The following is a 20475-nucleotide window of genomic DNA, read 5'->3' as shown; positions in this document are numbered from 1 at the left end:
TTCATTCGTCCTTTAACTATCGAAATGTAGGCTCCTGATACCACTTTTGGAACGGTATCGTGCGTTTAGATAGCGAAACAGTCACGGTCCTGCGCTTTGCCAGAAAATGGGCTGGCCTGCCCAGTTTTCCTCTGGCACTTATTGAGTCTCTCTGTATGTCTGTTGTTGTTGTTGTGGTCTTCAGTCCTGAGACTGGTTTGATGCAGCTCTCCATGCTACTCTATCCTGTGCAAGCTTCTTCATCTCCCAGTACCTACTGCAACCTACATCCTTCTGAATCTGCTTAGTGTATTCATCTCTTGGTCTCCCCCTACGATTTTTACCCTCCACACTGCCCTCCAATACTAAATTGGTGATCCCTTGATGCCTCAGAACATGTCCTACCAACCGATCCCTTCCTCTGGTCAAGTTGTGCCACAAACTTCTCTTCTCCACAATCCTATTCAATACTTCCTCATTAGTTATGTGATCTACCCATCTAATCTTCAGCATTCTTCTGTAGCACCACATTTCGAAAGCTTCTATTCTCTTCTTGTCCAAACTATTTACCGTCCATGTTTCACTTCCATACATGGCTACACTCCATACAAATACTTTCAGAAATGACTTCCTGACACTTAAATCTATACTCGATGTTAACAAATTTCTCTTCTTCAGAAACGCTTTCCTTGCCATTGCCAGTCTACATTTTATATCCTCTCTACTTCGACCATCATCAGTTATTTTGCTCCCCAAATAGCAAAACTCCTTTACTACTTTAAGTGTCTCATTTCCTAATCTGATACCCTCAAGATCACCCGACTTAATTCGACTACATTCCATTATCCTCGTTTACATTTGTTGATGTTCATCTTATATCCTCCCTTCAAGACACCATCCATTCCGTTCAACTGCTCTTCCGAGTCCTTTGCTGTCTCTGACATAATTACAATGTCATCGGCGAACCTCAAAGTTTTTATTTCTTCTCCATGGATTTTAATACCTACTCCGAATTTTTGTTTTGTTTCCGTTATTGCTTGCTCAATATACAGATTGAATAACATCGGGGAGAGGCTACAACCCTGTCTTATTCCATTCCCAACCACTGCTTCCCTTTCATGTCCCTCGACTCTTATAACTGCCATCTGGTTTCTGTACAAATTGTAAATAGCCTTTCGCTCCCTTTATTTTACCCCTGCCACCTTTAGAATTTGAAAGAGAATATTGCAGTCAACATTGTCAAAAGCTTTCTCTAAGTCTACAAATGCTAGTAACGTAGGTTTGCCTTTCCTTAATCTTTCTTCTAGGATAAGTCGTAAGGTCAGTATTGCCTCACGTGTTCCAGTGTTTCTACGGAATCCAAACTGATCTTACCCGAGGTCGGCTTCTACTAGTTTTTCCATTCGTCTGTAAAGAATTCGTGTTAATATTTTGCAGCTGTGGCTTATTAAACTAATTGTTCGGTAATTTTCACATCTGTCAACACCTGCTTTCTTTGGGATTGGAATTATTATATTCTTCTTGAAGTCTGAGGTTATTCCGCCTCATACATCTTGCTCACCAGATGGTAGAGTTTTGTCAGGAATGGCTCTCCCAAGGCCGTCAGTAGTTCCAATGGAATGTTGTCTACTCCGGGGGCCTTGTTTCGACTCAGGTCTTTCAGTGCTCTGTCAAACTCTTCACGCAGTATCGTATCTCCCATTTCATCTTCATCTACATCCTCTTCCATTTCCATAATATTGTCCTCAAGTACATCGCCCTTGTATAGACCCTCTATATACTCCTTCCACCTTTCTGCTTTCCCTTCTTTGCTTAGAACTGGGTTTCCATCTGAGCTCTTGATGTTCATACAAGTGTTTCTCTTATCTCCAAAGGTCTCTTTAATTTTCCTGTAGGCAGTGTCTATCTTACCCCTCGTGAGATAAGCCTCTACATCCTTACATTTGTCCTCTAGCCATGCCTGCTTAGCCATTTTGCACTTCCTGTCGATCTCATTTTTGAGACGTTTGTATTCCTTCTTGCCTGCATTTTTATATTTCCTCCTTTCATCAATTAAATTCAATATTTCTTCTGTTACCCAAGGATTTCTACTAGCCCTCGTCTTTTTACCTACTTGATCCTCTGCTGTCTTCACTACTTCATCCCTCAAAGCTACCCATTCTTCTTCTACTGTATTTCTTTCCCCCATTCCTGTCAATTGTTCCCTTATTCTCTCCCTGAAACTCTGTACAACCTCTGGTTCTTTCAGTTTATCCAGGTCCCATCTCCTTAAATTCCCACCTTTTTGCAGTTTCTTCAGTTTTAATCTACAGGTCATAACCAACAGATTGTGATCAGAGTCCACATCTGCTCCTGGAAATGTCTCACAATTTAAAACCTGATTCCTAAATCTCTGTCTTACAATTATATAATCTATCTGATACCTTTTAGTATCTTCAGGGTTCTTCCATGTATACAACCTTCTATCATGATTCTTAAACCAAGTGTTAGCTATGATTAAGTTGTGCTCTGTGCAAAATTCTACCAGGCGGCTTCCTCTTTCATTTCTTAGCCCCAATCCATATTCGCCTACTAAGTTTCCTTCTCTCCCTTTTCCTACACTCGAATTCCAGTCACCCATGACTATTAAATTTTCGTCTCCCTTCACTATGTGAATAATTTCTTTTATTTCATCATACATTTCTTCAATTTCTTCGTCATCTGCAGAGCTAGTTGGCATATAAACTTGTACTACTGTAGTAGGTGTAGGCTTCGTATCTATCTTGGCCACAATAATGCGTTCACTATGCTGTTTGTAGTAGCTTACCCGCATTCCTATTTTCCTATTCATTATTAAACCTACTCCTGCATTACCCCTATTTGACTTTGTGTTTATAACCCTGTAGTCACCTGACCAGAAGTCTTGTTCCTCCTGCCACCGAACTTCACTAATTCCCACTATATCTAACTTTAACCTATCCATTTCCTTTTTTAAATTTTCTAACCTACCTGCCCGATTAAGGGATCTGACATTCCACGCTCGATCCGTAGAACGCCAGTTTTCTTTCTCCTGATAACGAAATCCTCTTGAGTAGTCCCCGCCCGGAGATCCGAATGGGGGACTATTTTACCTCCGGAATATTTTACACAAGAGGACGCCATCATCATTTAATCATACAGTAAAGCTGCATGCCCTCGGGAAAAATTACGGCCGTAGTTTCCCCTTGCTTTCAGCCGTTCGCAGTACCAGCACAGCAAGGCCGTTTTGGTTATTGTTACAAGGCCATATCAGTCAATCATCCAGACTGTTGCCCTTGCAACTACTGAAAAGGCTGCTGCCCCTCTTCAAGAACCACACGTTTGTCTGGCCTCTCAACAGATACCCCTCCATTGTGGTTGCACCTACGGTACGGCTATCTGTATCGCTGAGGCATGCAAGCCTCCCCACCAACGGCAAGGTCCATGGTTCATGGGGGGGTGTATGTCTGTATAAGACAGTTTTTCAATTTTATAAGTTTGGTAGTCATCTCCAGGATGAATACACGGATACGCTTTCCCAGCACAGTAATTCATGATATACACCTGGAAAGACGACGTCGATTTTCATCTGATGACGGCATATTCCACCTGGGGGATAGTAGATGTGCTGATAATGATTTCAACGTCGTCCGCTAACAGATAGCTACGAGAGCGCCATCTGTGTCTGCGCTTTAATAGGGAATGCTCACAGAAAGAAGGCTAATTGTGATGCAAACGTATTGAGCCGTAGTGAGAAGGGGGTTTTTCAAGTTCTAGTGAAGTGTATGAGTTTCTTCACCAGTGGTTTTGTTGGGGTCTTCCCACCACAGTTTTCGTTTGGCTGTCCGTGGGAACGTGGTAATTGCTTCTTGGCCGGGCCGTTTCATTCACACCTAGATTGGGTGATGTAGGGTCGGTGTCGCGTGTCTCTGTGGTTCGTAGTCTGTGCAGGCACCGCCCTTGCTACATCTTCTGGTTTTGGGTAACTCGGGGAGGTGGTGGCTTGTAATGGAAATTTTGGGGCTGATCTGCTATGGCCCTGTAGACCACCAGTAACTATCCCGCCTATTGTGATTTGGGCCCCTTTACACGCGTCACTCCCTCACCGAGCTAAGGAAAATCTTTTTGGGAACTGCCTTTAATGTGAAGGTTTGTGTGCTGGCTTATTCACATTTATCTTGTAACAACTGACAGGTGTAATATAAATTATTTAACTGGCGAGAAGCAACTATTTTAGCTTTAGTACAAACTAGCTTCTTAAAGGCGTTTTTTAAAGGAATTGTTCTCTTATAGATATAACAAGTTTAAAATCTTATGATTGGGAAGTTGTTAACGTCATGCCTTGCAATATCCTTTACATAGAGACAATTTGCCAGCTATTTAAAAGAGTTTTTTCAATTGTTGTCTTATATATATAAAGTTAAAATCCTACTATTGAGAAGTTGTTAACGTCATACCTGGGAATCTTCTTTTCATAAAGAAAATTTGTCAGCTATTCGAAATTGTTTTTGAAATTGTTTTTTGTGTTAAAATGCCAGACTTAATTTTTTTTATTGAGAAAGCCTTTACAATAAAAGGATAACCGTAGCGGCGTGTGTTATTTCACCAGCACCTCCTGGCCCCTACTTCCACGATATCGTTTTTCGAATAACATGTGTACTTGAGTTGTTGTTTGTGAACCGCCCTAATTGATGGTTCACATGCGAAGCAAGAAGTCAACCGTACCAAGCGAGTGAGTTTGAAAGGGGTCAAATAGTGGCTTACTGAGTGACGGGACGGTCCTTTCGGAGAATTGCCACACACCTAGGACGTGCTTCGTCAGTTGTGCGACGATGCTGGTATCAGTGATCGAGTGAATATTCTCACACCCCTAGGCGAGATTCCAGACATTCGCGCAAGACAACGCCCGCCACGATCGTCGTATTGCAAGGGCAGCAGTAGAAGCAAAAAAAAAAAAAGCTTCAAATGGCTCTAAGCACTATGGGACTTAACATCTGAGGTCATCAGTCCCCTAGACTTAGAACTACTTAAACCTGACTAACCTAAGGACATCACACACATCCATGCCCGAGGCAGGATTCGAACCTGCCACTGTAGCAGCATCGCGGTTCCGGACTGAAGCACCTAGAACCGCTCGGCCACAGCGGCCGGTCAGCAGCAGCAGATCGTACAGCTGCCACAGCACAGGTAAGAGGGCTTGTGAGCCCAGACATGTCAACTCTAACTACTGTGAACTACTTGCTAGCAGTGGGAGTACCGGCACGCACACCTCTACCCCGTCTTCCACTCACGCTGCAGCATCGACGTGCACGGCGCGACTGCTGCCATCAGAATATCACTTGGAAGAGGGAATGGTGCGCACTGATCTTCAGCGTTGAGAGCATATTCTGCCTGCACACAAGTGATTGTCGTTTGAACGTTCGACCTCGGCCTGGTGAGCGCTGTCTCTTAGTGCGATCAAACCCTAGGCCTTATGGTGCTCGGATACCCGAAGCGGTTAAGGCGACCGCTCGTGTAAAGCGGTAAACCAGTGCTCGAGATCCTTCTCTGACACAAATTTTCACTTGTCGACCGATTGGCCAATAATTTCGTTGCATTTCATGACAAAACAAAACAAAATTAAGGTCACATACTTCCAGGACAGCAAAAGAAAAAAAAAAGAAAGAAACATATGAATGGATTTGAACACAGGTACTACAATGAGACCTCGCGCCCTTTTACACTGCGCCAGCGCTTCACTTGATTTTACAGCGATCGGGCGGGTTGACGATATCGCGTCGAAACTTTGACCGTCATTTTCATGCAAGCTACTGAGAGTTGGCACCTAGGCCAAAATAAATTTCTCTTTATTTTCGCCGTACTTTCACCCTGAGAAGTTTAGACTGTATCAGAGAGCGACCTATGGTTGGTTCCCCTTGAGAGACTTTCTTTCTGCTAGTATCATATCAACTTGCACCACTTGTTACGGAGCACCCTGTATATCCGGTATAGTTCAAACTTCGCCGTGGATTCTGGCATCTGGCACAGGTAACATGTTGACATTTCTAAGGGGTGTGGTTTGAGGATATGGAGATGAAGAGAAAGTGGAATTTGCCTGTGTGAGTACGTTTCTGAGGACCAGAGGAAAGGTAGATTGTTGAGTGATTAGCTTGCTGGATGCGTACTGGGGAGGCGGCGGTGGGGTGGGTAGACTACTGTGGCCTGTTGTGGGGTTGTAAACCACTGAGAGCTATGGCGGGACGAAATCTCTCCGTCGTTTCTAGGTTCCCCGTTTAATACACAATACACAGTGTGTATTTGAACGTCGTTGAGTACACTGCTTCTTCACCCCCCACAGTGATTCTTAACACACAGTAAGTGATGTTTGTACCAAGTTTGACTGAAATCGGTGCAGTGGTTTAGGAGGAGACTTGGAACATACATATATAAATATACACATACATATACTTCTTTTTTGTAATTTGTATGGATGCAACACTGTTTATTCATTTGCCTTTTCACTTCATTGTACATATTCTCAATAAAAGTTTTGTGTATGGGTTAATGTAATAGATGAAAATGGGACAAAATATTACATTATGTTGTTATGGTTCATTCCAAACCTGACGTTAATGAGAGTAAAAGCTATGTAAGTGACATCGTTAGAGGCAGAAGGGTGTAAGTGGCAAGCAGATTAGTCGTATAAACAGTACTGACTACATCATTCTCAATTTAATTCACTGACATTGCATAATTAATAACCACTGTATTTTGTGGCTATTGCAGGCAATGTAAAAAAATGAACATAGAAATTTAAATCTTATACAGACTTTGGAGACCATTTTCGCAGATCATGATTTTGCCACCTACAACTCTTTTCTTCTAACCGCCTCTTCCAAGATGGGCCCCAGAAGAATTTGCAGCTTTTTCAAGTAGTTCCACAGACAGAAGGTGGTACGCAAGGAGAAAACTGAGCGCGACAGCTAAAAATTGATTTACTTTTCAAATTGAGGACTCACAACTTAGCAAAGAATATCATCCATATTCTTACTAAAAAAAAAAAAAAATCGAGGGGCATGACAGGTATCTACTCCGGTGATCTTAAGTAAGATGAATCAGAGGTACTCACTTGTTGGCTGATAGATCCAGCACCATCAGACTCTTCAGGGGACAGAGGTCCGAAGTGTAGAGAGACGTGATGCTGTTGTTGTTCAGGTAGATGGTCTTGAGGTTGGCCAGTCTGGACGAGACGAAGTGGATGTTAGAGACGCGGTTTCCGGCCATTCTGAGAGAGGTCACGCCCGTCGGTACGTTCAGTGGCAGGCGTGAGCAGCCAACGCAGCGGTACGTGTGGCCTTCTACGTTCCAGCACTTGCACTGCATCGGACTGGACGCCGACACACTGGCCAACAGCCAGACTGCCAACAGCAGCCGCCAACACTGCGACCGGGCCACCACAGATGGGACATCAAAGAGCAGATCCATTGTCTGCAAAAAACAGAGAAGGAGCTGTGGCTACTGCCAGGACCGGCTTCAAGACGCGCGGGCCCGTATCACTGATGACCTGCAGAGCCCCGTAATCAGCAATATACAGGGTGTTACAAAAAGGTACGGCCAAACTTTCAGGAAACATTCCTCACACACAAAGAAAGAAAAAAATGTTATGTGGACATGTGTCCGTAAACGCTTACTTTCCGTGTTAGAGCTCATTTTATTACTTCTCTTCAAATCACATTAATCGTGGAATGGAAACACACAGCAACAGAACGTACCAGCGTGACTTCAAACACTTTGTTGCAGGAAATGTTCAAAATGTCCTCCGTTAGCGAGGATACATGCATCCACCCTCCGTCGCATGGAATCCCTGATGAGCTGATGCAACCCTGGAGAATGGCGTATTGTATCACAGTCGTCCACAATACGAGCCTGAAGAGTCTCTACATTTGGTATCGGGGTTGCGTAGACAAGAGCTTTCAAATGACCCCATAAATGAAAGTCAAGAGGGTTGAGGTCAGGAGAGCGTGGAATCCATGGAATTGGCCCGCCTCTACCAATCCATCGGTCACCGAATCTGTTGTTGAGAAGCGTACGAACACTTCGACTGAAATGTGCAGGAGCTCAATCGTGCATGAACCACATGTTGTGTCGTACTTGTAAAGGCACATGTTCTAGCAGCACAGGTAGAGTATCCCGTATGAAATCACGATAACGTGCTCCATTGAGCGTAGGTGGAAGAACATGGGGCCTAATCAAGACATCACCAACAATGCCTGCCCAAACCTTCACAGAAAATCTCTGTTGATGACGTGATTGCACAATTGCGTGCGGATTCTCGTCAGCCCGCACATGTTGATTGTGAAAATTTACAATTTGATCACGTTGGAATGAAGCCTCATCCGTTAAGAAAACATTTGCACTGAAATGAGGATTGACACATTGTTGGATGAACCATTCGCAGAAGTGTACCCGTGGAGGCCAATCAGCTGCTGATAGTGCCTGCACACGCTGTACATGGTACGGAAACTACTGGTTCTCCCGTAGCACTCTCCATACAGTGACGTGGTCAACGTTACCTTGTACAGCAGCAACTTCTCTGACGCTGACATTAGGGTTATCGTCAACTGCACGAAGAATTGCCTCGTCCATTGCAGGTGTCCTCGTCGTTCTAGGTCCTCCCCAGTCGCGAGTCATAGGCTAGAATGTTCCGTGCTCCCTAAGACGCCGATCAATTGCTTCGAACGTCTTCCTGTCGGGACACCTTCGTTCTGGAAATCTGTCTCGATAAAAACGTACCGCGCCACGGCTATTGCCCCGTGCTAATCCATATATCAAATGGGCATCTGCCAACTCCGCATTTGTAAACACTGCACTGACTGCAAAACCACGTTCGTGTTGATGCTACGTACTGATGTGCTTGATGCTAGTACTGAAGAGCAATGAGTTGCATGTCAACACAAGCACCGAAGTCAACATTACCTTCCTTCAATTGGGCCAACTGGCGGTGAATCGAGGAAGTACAGTACATACTGACGAAACTAAAATGAGCTCTAACATGGAAATTAAGCGTTTCCGGACACATGTCCACATAACATCTTTTCTTTACTTGTGTGTGAGGAATGTTTCCTGAAAGTTTGGCCGTACCTTTTTGTAACACCCTGTATACCCTTTATTTTTAAACTTACAATGTTGGTGCATAAGTTCATACCGTTTTATACACGTTTAATAAACATAACAGATACATGTAACAGAGACTTTACTCATCAATAATAGGGGAACTCGGGGCGGAACGGGATACTTAATGTTTAACGATTTCTATAAAATAAGGGAACACAAGGAAACACTTCTTAAAGTTATAAGAAAACACCTTGTAGTGTAACCTAATGTACCTTATTTTAAAATCACTTAAAACAATACATTTTGCATTTTTTCACAATTTTTCAAAGAAAGTCTTGCATATTTCCCGCTCCGCCCAACCCACGGGGCAGAATGGGATAAGAGTATTTTTTGTTAAATTATTGCATAAAAGTTGAATTTGAATTATTAATATCGTATTAAACTATGACAAAATGTATAACAGGCAATTCAGAATAAGGAATGTGTAATTTAAACAATTAAAAAGTAATTCTTCAAAATAAGAAAATATTTTAATGTCATTCTGAAAAATGTACAATGCTTAATAACCACCAAACCACTAACTACTAGCCCTTTCGACAATAGTCACAAATCAGTATTTCCTCTTCATCTTCATTGTCTATGCCAGCACATGAACTGTGTGCCCACCTTGGCATGCGACCCAGCCCTCATTAGAAACGGAGTAGAAGTCCCCACAGTAGAGACACTCAGCATCCTCTCTCTCTGATTCTCTCTTCTCCATCATCTTCTTCCTTTTATTTTTCTTAAGGTCTTTGATGTCCTCTGATTTGGTTTTCTTGGGTGTACAGTTTGATATTTTTGCCTTAAGTTGCATTGCACCTGACGTCTCTGTCCTGACATTGTTCATATTTGTGCACCCTTTTCCTTCCTGTAGGCCTACTTTACGTGCGACAGCATTCTGCAGTTCCTTCTTATAAGGAGAATCTTTTAATACGACGGTTGTTCCTTTTCTTCTTGTAGTCAGCCGAGTATTTTGACAGATTAGTGGGATTGGAATGACAGCCTCGGGCGATACCTGGAAAGCTGAGTTGTTCGGTGAACATAGCTGGTTGGGCATTCATGAACATCCAGGCTGGGTTTGTTTTCTACTTGCATCAAAATATGACGGTGCAGAACGGGACACTATCCCATTCTGCCCCGTCCCGTTCCGCCCTAAGAGCACTTTTCATGTTAACAACTTTTATGGAGTGTAATAACTGACGTATTTAAACGCATGAAATAACTAAAGTCTAACAAATGCCATGCACGTTAAGGGAATGTGTCATTTTAGGGTATACAATTAACAGCCGGCCGGTGTGGCCGTGCGGTTCCAGGCGCGTCAGTCTGGAACCGCGTGACCGTTACGGTCGCAGGTTCGAATCCTGCCTCGGGCATGGATGTGTGTGATGTCTTTAGGTTAGTTAGGTTTAAGTAGTTCTAAGTTCTAGGGGACTGATGACCACAGATGTTGAGTCCCATGGTGCTCAGTGCCATTTGAACCATTTTTATACAATTAACAATTAACAACTTACCTGGCGTTGAAATTCACCAAACGTTAGAACAACGCAAGCGGTAACGTGACGGACAACAATTCACTTAGATCTCGCACTTCAAACTAAATCAGAATGGCTGCCCTCACTTCCCTTCCATTCGGAGAAATAGTTACATGCCCATACAACAGGTTGCAACACTGCCCAGTCTAGAAAAGAGCAATTTCCCATTGTGCCTCGCTATCCCGTTCTGCCCCGAGTTCCCCTACATTATCTTTCACTATTTACAACTGTCTCCCAACGCAGGGGTAACTTTTCGATTCCGCGACTGTAGAGGTCACGTGGTTTTGAGGCGAAGAACTCGTCGAGCCATGTTCGGGGCGCATTTTCATCCAGAAAGGTAATTCCTTGAGAGTTGCTTGATAGAGAGTTGATAAGGTGGGTGCGGAATGACTTCCCAACTCCTGCATATTGTTTTTCGTCAGTCTAGCAGAATACGGTCGGGCGTGATCGTTGAGCAGCGTCGCTTCACGCAGTCTTCCTGGTCGTTGTTCTTGGACTGCGTCTGCAAGACGTCTCAGTTGTTGACAATAAATGTCAACAGAGGTGGTTACAACTCGGGGAAGCAATGCGTAGTGCAACACACCGTCACCGTTCTACCAGACAAAAAACATTATTTTTTTGTGGATGCACGGAGGTCTTTGTGTAGGAAGTTGATGCTTTGTCTCGGCTCGGCCATTACTTTCTTTTCTTTGTGTTAGCATAAAGGCACTATTCCTCGTCAGCAGTAACGATACAGTATGGGAATGATTGGTGTTGCTCACGAGCCAATTGATGACGAACAAGCATAGGTGCACATATGACCACCCGCCGATTTGAGCGATTTTGGGTTATAGTATTCAGCACCCATACACCTGATTTTTGAACCGTACCCGTTGCATGTAAATGCCGCGTGGGATTAGCCGAGCGGTCTTGGGCGCTGCAGTCGTACTCTGTGCGGCTGGTCCCGACGGAGGTTTGAGCCCTCTCTCGGGAATGGGTGTGTGTGTTTGTCCTTAGGATAATTTAGGTTAAGTAGTGTGTAAGCTTAGGGACTGATGACCTTAGCAGTTTTTCTTTTTTTTTTTTTTTAAATCTTATGGGTCTCAACAGCTAAGGTCATCTGTCTCTAAGCTTACACACTACTTAACCTAAATTATCCTAAGGACAAACACACACACCCATGCCCGAGGGAGGACTCGAACTTCCGCCGGGACCAGCGGCACAGTCCCTGACTGCAGCGCCTTAGACAGCTCGGCTATTCCCGCGCGGCCTTTAGCAGTTAAGTCCCATAAGATATCACACACATTTGAACTAGAACTTACATGTAAATGTCATACGACGGAGGAATAATCACAGTTCATCACATTTGGCTGTCCTCGAGTACACTGACGCGGATCGTTGTGTGTTAATGCGTTTAGAGGATCTTCATCGAACCCCAAAGGTCTTCCTGAACTCACTAATGTCAAAAAGACCCTCGTGATAACGAGATAACCATTTTTCTGCCGTGTTCCATCGAAAGGCATTATCCTCATACGCCGCGAAAATGTTTCTGGGTGCTTCCGCTCCTGTCACTCCCCTATTGAACTCAAAAAGAAGAATTTTTTTGTATCGGGAATGTTCTAATTTCTACACTTCGCAATCCATTTTCTAGTGTCCACAGCTCCACTCACTGTCTCCAGACGAAAAAAATGGCAATACGTAAACTTAGCTACAGTGAAGTACAAATGAAAAATGACAATCGATAAACGAACCCAAAGCAGTTGAAATACCAACGTGTAAAACAAAAACTCTAGGAACTTATGCAGCAAGGTAATATTATTTTACTTAGACATGAAACGTAAAGGAAACGTCTTATACAATTTTGTTTCACTGATTTTGCATTTTACAAATACGAGTCTTTTATATTTTATATTTTTGTAGGTCCGGTCGGTTGTGAAATCGAAACTGTAGTGAAAATCGCCAGTCTGTTTTACGCATTTATAGTACACCCTCGTCATAGACGACCACCTGTGCTAACTTCTAATTCTCCGTTTTGGTCCGCTGCTCGTTGACTGCGCCAAAATGCTGTCATTGGTTAATGGGAGCAAAGAGATGAAAATCTGATGGAGCCCAGTACCGGCTGTATAGCAGGCGATCAAATACTTGCATGTCCCATCAACGTCTGTACGTCCTGCTTCAAAATTCCTGCATCACTACCACACTTTGCTGTCACACATGACAGGTACGTTATGTGGCTTGCATGTAATCATGCGGAACTCCTCACCATGAAGAAATCGAATAACAGCATTCACTTCATACTGAGCAGGAGCCACTATTGTTTTATTTATGTGAAAGAGAGCGTGGGGAAAGAAGGGGAAGGATGGGTGGGAAACTAGCGACTTCCATCCGCACAGGGCAGTATGGTAATGCAATGGTGAAACTTGAAAATTTATGCCGCACCGGGACTCGAGACCGGATTTACCGCTTCATATCAGCGGTTGTCATAACCGCTTCGGCACCAGCCGCGTCATCACGATTTGGGTCTGTTCTGTCGGACAAATATACACACTACTGGCCATTAAAATTGCTACACCAAGAAGAAATGCAGATGATAAACGGGTATTCATTGGACAAATATATGAGGGCTATCCACAAAGTACATTACGTTTTGGAATTAAAAATAAATAAAGTATTGGAAATTTTTTTATTATATACAGATGAATGCCACACTTAAATACTACTTTTATACATAGTCGCCATTTAAATTAAGGCACTTATCGTAGCGATGGACGAGCTTGGAAATTCCTTCGTCGTAAAATTCGGCCGCCTGCGCCTTCAACCACGTGGTTACCTCTTCTTGAAACTGTGCGTCGCCATCAAAACGCTGCATAGCCAACCACTTCTTCATTGCTGGGAATAAGTGGAAGTCGCTCAGTGCCAGATCGGGACTGTACGGCGGATGAGGCAACAACTCCCACTTAAAAGATTCGAGAACTTCACGAGTGGCATTTGCCATGTGGGCCCGGGCGTTGTCGTGAATCAGCAAGATCTTTGAGCCCAACTTTCCCCTGCGCTTGTTTTGTATTGCCCTTTTGAGGTTGTGCAGAGTTTGGCAATACCTTTGAAAGTTTATTGTAGTGCCTCTTTCCAGAAAATCCACAAAAATCACACCTTTTCTGTCCCAAAAGAAGAGGTAACCACGTGGTTGAAGGCGCAGGTGGCCGAATTTTACGACGAAGGAATTTCCAAGCTCGTCCATCGCTACGATAAGTGCCTTAATTTAAATGGCAACTATGTAGAAAAGTAGTATTTAAGTGTGGCTTTCATCTGTATATAATTAAAAAAATTTCCAATACTTTATTTATTTTTAATTCCAAAACGTAATGTACTTTGTGGATAGCCCTCGTATTATACTTGAACTGATATGTGATTACATTTTCACGCAATTTGGGTGCGTAGATCCTGAGAAGTCAGTACCCTGCACAACCACCTCTGGCCGTAATAACGGCCTTGATACGCCTGGGCATTGAGTCAAACAGAGCTTGGATGGCGTGTACAGGTACAGCTGCCCATGCAGCTTCAACACGATACCACAGTTCATCAAGAGTAGTGAATGGCGTATTGTGACGAGCCAGTTGCTCGGTCACCATTGATCACACGTTTTCAATTGGTGAGAGATCTGGAGAATGTGCTGGCCAGGGCAGCAGTCGAACATTTTCTGTATCCAGAAAGGCCCGTACAGGACCTGCAACATGCGGTCGTGCATTATCCTGCTGAAATGTAGGGTTTCCCCTGGGATCGAATGAATGGTAGAGCCACGGGTCGTAACACATCTGAAATGTAACGTCCACTGTTCAAAGTGCCGTCAATGCGAAGAAGAGGAGACCGAAACGTGTAACCAGTGGCACCCCATACCATTACACCCGGTGATACGCCAGTATGGCGATGACGAATACACGCTTCCAATGTGCGTTCACCGCGATGTCGCCAAACACGGATGCGACCATCATGATGCTGTAAAAAGAACCTGGATACATCCGAAAAAATGACGTTTTGCATTTCGTGCACCCAGGTGCGTCATTGAGTACACCATCACAGGCACATCTGTCTGTGATGAAGCGTCAAGGGTAACCGCAGCCATGGTCTCCGAGCTGACAGTCCATGCTGCTGCAAACGTCGTCGAACTGTCCGTGCAGTTGGTTGTTGTCTTGCAAACGTCCCCATCTGTTGACTCAGGGATCGAGACGTGGCTGCACGATGCGTTACAGCCATGTAGATAAGATGCCTGTCATCTCGACTGCTAGTAATACGAGGCCTTTGGGATCCAGCACTGCGTTCCGTATTACCTTCCTGAACCCACCGGTTCCATATTCTGCTAACAGTCATTGGATCTCGACCAACGCGAGCAGCAATGTCGCGATACGATAAACTGCAATAGCGATAGGCTACAATCCGAACTTTATCAAAGTCGGAAACTTGATGGTACGCATTTCTCCTCCTTACAACGTTTCACCAGGCAACGCCGGTCAACTGCTGTTTGTGTATGAGAAATCGGTTGGAAACTTCCCTCATGTCAGCACGTTGTAGGTGTCGCCACCGGCGCCAACCTTGTGTGAATGCTCTGAAAAGCTAATCATTTGCATATCACAGCATCTTCTTGCTGTCGGTTAAATTTCGCATCTGTAGCACGTCACCTTCGTGCTGCAGCAATTTTAGTGGCCAGTAGTGTACATTTCTGTAAGAGTGTGACGACTCTTTGAAGTTTGTTTCAGTGCGGATGCCCTAATATCGACAAAACTCGTAATGGAATCAATAATTCGCAAGTATTGAGTTGATGGACGAGGGACGCTGCATTGCAGCGTCTGATAATTTGGAAATTTGGGTCGGCATGGACCGTGTCCAGATGGCCGAAGCGGTTAAGGCAAGCGCTCACGAAAGGCGGTAAATCCGGTTCGAGTCTCGATACAACACAGATTTTCAGCTTTCGCCATTGCATTACTATAGTGCACTGTGCGGCTGAATGTCATGAGTTTTCTACCCATCCTTTCCCCCATTATTTCCCATTCCCATATTTCACAAAAAAATATTCGCCAGCTGCGTCATCACGTGTGGCGCCTGTTCTGCCTGATAGGCCCCACAGAACCGGCACCACTCACATGTTTACTATTGTTCTGGGCATATCTGCGTGCTCACTGTGTGCTCAGAACTAAAAAGTGCGACGTAACGCGATCGACTGACATACTAGAGACACTGCGCAATACACCTGCGCAAAGTTTCGGTGGATTTTCACAGTGGGTTTAATTTTGTGACCGATAGACCCTTGAAAAAAAAAACGCTAGTAAATAATAATTACATGACATAATTGTTGGTAATCAAAAGTGTGTAAACAGAATTATTTCCTGTTTCAGAACAAGTATTATAGTCAGTCTGACGGCCTACATATGAATTCACCCCTAAGTTCTCTACTATCTGGAATTCTCATGGACAGTTCCGAACAAATTTCCTAACAGAAAGAACCACTGAAGACCAAAGTTAAGCACTGGTTCAGGAAAGTGGATGGTGTGCTGCATTTATGGACCAGTACCACCAGGAAAGTTGCAGCATTAGAAAATTGTAGCGAAATGCAGGAAGATCTGCAGCGAATAGGCACTTGGTGCAGGGAGTGGCAACTGATCCTTAACATAGACAAATGTAATGTATTGCGAATACATAGAAAGAAGGATCCTTTATTGTATGATTATATGACAGCGGAACAAACACTGGTAGCAGTTACTTCTGTAAAATATCTGGGAGTATGCGTGCGGAACGATTTGAAGTGGAATGTCTAATAAAATTAATTGTTGGTAAGGCGGGTACCAGGTTGAGATTCATTGGGAGAGTCCTTAAAAAATGTAGTCCATTAACAAAGGAGGTGGCTTACAAAACACTCGTTCGACCTATACTTGAGTATTGCTCATCAGTGTGGGATCCGTACCAGATCGGGTTGACGGAGGAGATAGAGAAGATCCAAAGAAGAGCGACGCGTTTCGTCACAGGGTTATTTGGTAAGCGTGATAGCGTTACGGAGATGTTTAGCAAACTGAAGTGGCAGACTCTGCAAGAGAGGCGCTCTGCATCGCGGTGTAGCTTGCTGTCCAGGTTCCGAGAGGGTGCGTTTCTGGATGAGGTATCGAATATATTGCTTCCCCCTACTTATACCTCCCGAGGATATCACGAATGTAAAATTAGAGAGATTCGAGCGCGCACGGAGGCTTTCCGGCAGTCGTTATTCCCGCGAACCATACACGACTGGAACAGGAAAGGGAGGTAATGACAGTGGCACGTAAATTGCCCTCCGCCACACACTGATTGGTGGCTTGCGGAGTATAAATGTAGATGTAGATGTAGAAAGTAGGTAAGTTACTAAAATATTTAAACTCTCAACATAAGAAAATTCAGTTTAATATGGAGCTGGAGACTCTCCTATAAACTTCTTGGTGTTTGATATAGACATTAGCACAAGGAGACACTTAATTAGACATTACAGAAAAAACATAGGTACAGATACGGTAATCTAGACAGCCACAAACATGCAGCTTTCCATTCGATGGTGGGTCACTCACATCCGTTCCATTATCTGAATCAGCCTTTCAGACAGAACTACAGACCATGAAACATATCGCTTCCGGCATTGCCTATCACTCTGTTTTGATTGATAATATACTACGAAAAAAGAAAATACGTAACATTACACCAATTTCGTAGGATGTCCAACGGCAGTCAGTCAATAGTTACAAAAACTGGTGTAAACTCCCCAATATTGGCAGCATTTCTGATAATCTTGCAGAAAATCTAATGTCTCTCAACTACAGATCTGAATTTTATAGTACCAACCGCATATCAAAATTTTCATTTAATTGCAAAAACAAACTGCAAGCCTTGGCACAGTGTGGTGTGTATAAAATAACATGCAGGCAATGTGGGAAAGTTTATATATTGGTCACTCAGGCAGAACTGTGGCAATTAGGTTATCTGAACATTAAAGAAAGTTTCAATCTTTGCCGATCATATTTTAACAGTAAACGATTCATTTGATGAAGAATGAAAGTTTTACATTCTGTTCAGGAAAGCAGAAAGATGACCTTTCACCCTCTTGTAAATACTGGAAATCAAGAAACATTTGTCACAAAATGCCAGCTTAGTTTTAAATGATAAGACTCAATTTTCTTTTTCACCTACGTCAAATTAAGTTTTTGTTACAAATGCTACATACAAATTGTGGATTCAACTTATTTCTCAGCGGTTATTAAATATATCTGTACATAAAAAACCTAATTATTTCTGTGTAACAAAAAATGATATTTCCCTCGCCATTTTACCCTTCTGTACAAATAAAGTATGTGTAAGTCGCACATAACTTTATCTGTGTCTACGACATTCTGTTGTCACCCGAAGATGGCCTAAGAAGCCGAAAACCTTTTCGCAACCACAAAAAAATCTAATTTTGCCACTAAAACTCCAATGAGGCCATTTGTAAAATCATAAGGCACTTAAAATACCCTTTAAATGTCACGTAAAAAGCATTATAAGAAATCTATATGATAACATTTTTTCCTAGCAGTAGAGACAACTCTCATCGCCAAGAAACATTAAACGATTGGCTTAGTACGGTTTGTCCTTGTATGATTAGATCCATTAAGAAGCGTGATAATTTGCAATGCCGGGAATCGATTACAAACGTGGTTATTCTTAATCTCATAAGGAAAATCCGTTTCAGACTTATCATTTAATGGCTCGTGATGTTTGTCTACAGCAACACGATATCACAAAACAAACAGATACTCTAGAATTTATTTGGAGTGACTCATTTGCAATTTCAGCCGCACTGGAAGCTGCTCCTTCTACACAATATCCTTAGCGTTTTGAAATTAAGCAAAAGTCTCTTGAAGATTGTAAGAGGACTACTGGAAGTTCAGTGAGATGGTACAAAATATTTTACTGCGGGGCGTCGATGAAAACTTATTCATCTCTTCCACTTTGGCAAAATATCTTTGTCTGCAAACAAAAGAGATTCGCACGACGCTGGTTTTACATGTTGTATTGGGGTGTCGAGTAGCCGTCGTAATCTCTGCCGTAACAGAAAACTCGTGCAACTTAATGAACAGTTGTCTAGTGACCAGAGAACTGATGACAGGGTAATAGCACTTAAGTTGCAAGTGAAGCATACGTCTCAAGTTCACAGTGGCAGCCAAACGACTATTCGGGTTGGTTTGTAGGGAATATGAATCTGTAGATATACCGTCCTACTTTCGAAAAAATGTCATCCACACAATCCTGAAGATACCAAGGGCAGATAGGTACGAGAACTATCGCGCAATCTGCTTAACAATTCATTCATCCTAATTGGTGACAGGAATGATATACATAAGACTGGGAATGAAAATTGAGGCTCCGTTAGATGACGATCAATTTGCTTTTAGGAAAAGAAAAGGCAACATAAGTGCGGTTCTGACGTTGAAGTTGATTATGGAAGCAAGATTGAAAGAAATCAAGACACGTTCATAGGATTTGTTGACCCGCAAAAGACTTTCGACGATGTAAAATCGTACAAGATATTAGAAATTCTCAGGAAGCTTAGGTCTGTTCTGTACGGAAAAGTGGTTGATATATAGCACGTACAAGAAAGAAGAGGGAAAAATAACAATGAAAGACCAAGAATGAAGCGCTCAGATTAAGCGTTTGAGAATTGGTGCTGCACAAGAATGTTGGAAATTAGGTGGAGTAATAACATAAGAAATGAGGAGGTTCCCCGCAGAAACAGTAAGGGGAGGAACGTTTGGGAAACATTGCAGGCCGCGCGGGGACGCCGTGCGGTCTGAGGCGCCTTGCTACGGTTCGTGCGGCTGTCCCCGACGGAGGTTCGAGTCCTCCCTCGGGCATGGGTGTGTCGTCCTTAGCGTAAGTTAGTTTAAGTAGTGTGTAAGCCTAGGGACCGATGACCTCAGCAGTTTGGTCCCATAGGAACTTACCACAAATTTCCAAATTTCCAAACATTGCCAATATGAAGCACAGGATATAGGACATACGGGAAGACATCTCTGTGCAACAGCAACTTCCATGGCACTAGAGGAAACTGTAGAGGAAGAAACCGGTAAGGGATGGCAGAAATTGGAGTATATTATACAAGTAATTGAAGACGTAAGTTGCAAGTGCTACTCTGAGATGTTTGGCACAGGCGAGGAAGGCGTGGCGGGTCGCATCAAGCCAGTCACAAGACTGATCACAGAAAAAAAAAGTTGTCGATGTTTACATCTTATATCACATATTGCCGTAAACTAACTTACATTTTGATTGGTTCAAATGGCACTGCGCACTATGGGACTTAACTTCTGAGGTCATCAGTCCCCTAGAACTTAGAACAACTTAAACTTAACTATCCTAAGGACATCACGCACAGCCATGCCCGAGGCAGGATTCGAACCTGCGACCATAGCGGTCGCGCAGTTCCAGACTGTAGCGCCTAGAACAGCTCGGCCACTCCGGCCGGCTATATTTTGATTCAACTTGTCCAAACACAATTTTGGAAGTTCCTTCCTGGTGCGATTTTCATTTGTAGATGGATTTGCGACTGGATTCATGACTTCCTTGCACAGAGAACTCAGCACGTCTTTCTTAAAGGAACAAAATCGACAGACGTAAAAGAAATTTTAGGAGTACCCCAAGGAAATGCGAAAGAATTGTTACTGTTCACAATGTACAGTGTACAAATAACCTTATAGGTCGCGCAACCATAGCTAAAAAAAACTTGTACATAATGTGAAGGGCAATCAAACAGTTTAATTCGGAGATGGTAAAATAGTCTATATTAAACTGAGAGAAATTCCAAATCCACAATTGC

General features: G+C 43.3%; 1 protein-coding gene across 2 annotated transcripts in view; it reads right to left on the bottom strand.

Annotated features, from left to right (window-relative positions):
• Positions 1 to 20475, bottom strand: part of LOC126095050 (amphoterin-induced protein 1-like) — a 51251-nt gene that overhangs the window by 14400 nt on the left and 16376 nt on the right. For both annotated transcript variants that reach the window (XM_049909730.1, XM_049909729.1), the window contains exon 2: positions 7085 to 7443. In XM_049909730.1, the coding sequence (XP_049765687.1) occupies positions 7085 to 7443 (359 nt within the window). The remainder of the gene's footprint in view (positions 1 to 7084; positions 7444 to 20475) is intronic.

This window comes from Schistocerca cancellata, chromosome 8, assembly GCF_023864275.1.
Source record: "Schistocerca cancellata isolate TAMUIC-IGC-003103 chromosome 8, iqSchCanc2.1, whole genome shotgun sequence".
NCBI classification, from domain to species: Eukaryota; Metazoa; Arthropoda; class Insecta; order Orthoptera; family Acrididae; genus Schistocerca; species Schistocerca cancellata.
The sequence above is the reverse complement of the archived record's forward strand: the minus strand, read 5'-3'. Positions and strand labels throughout refer to the sequence as shown.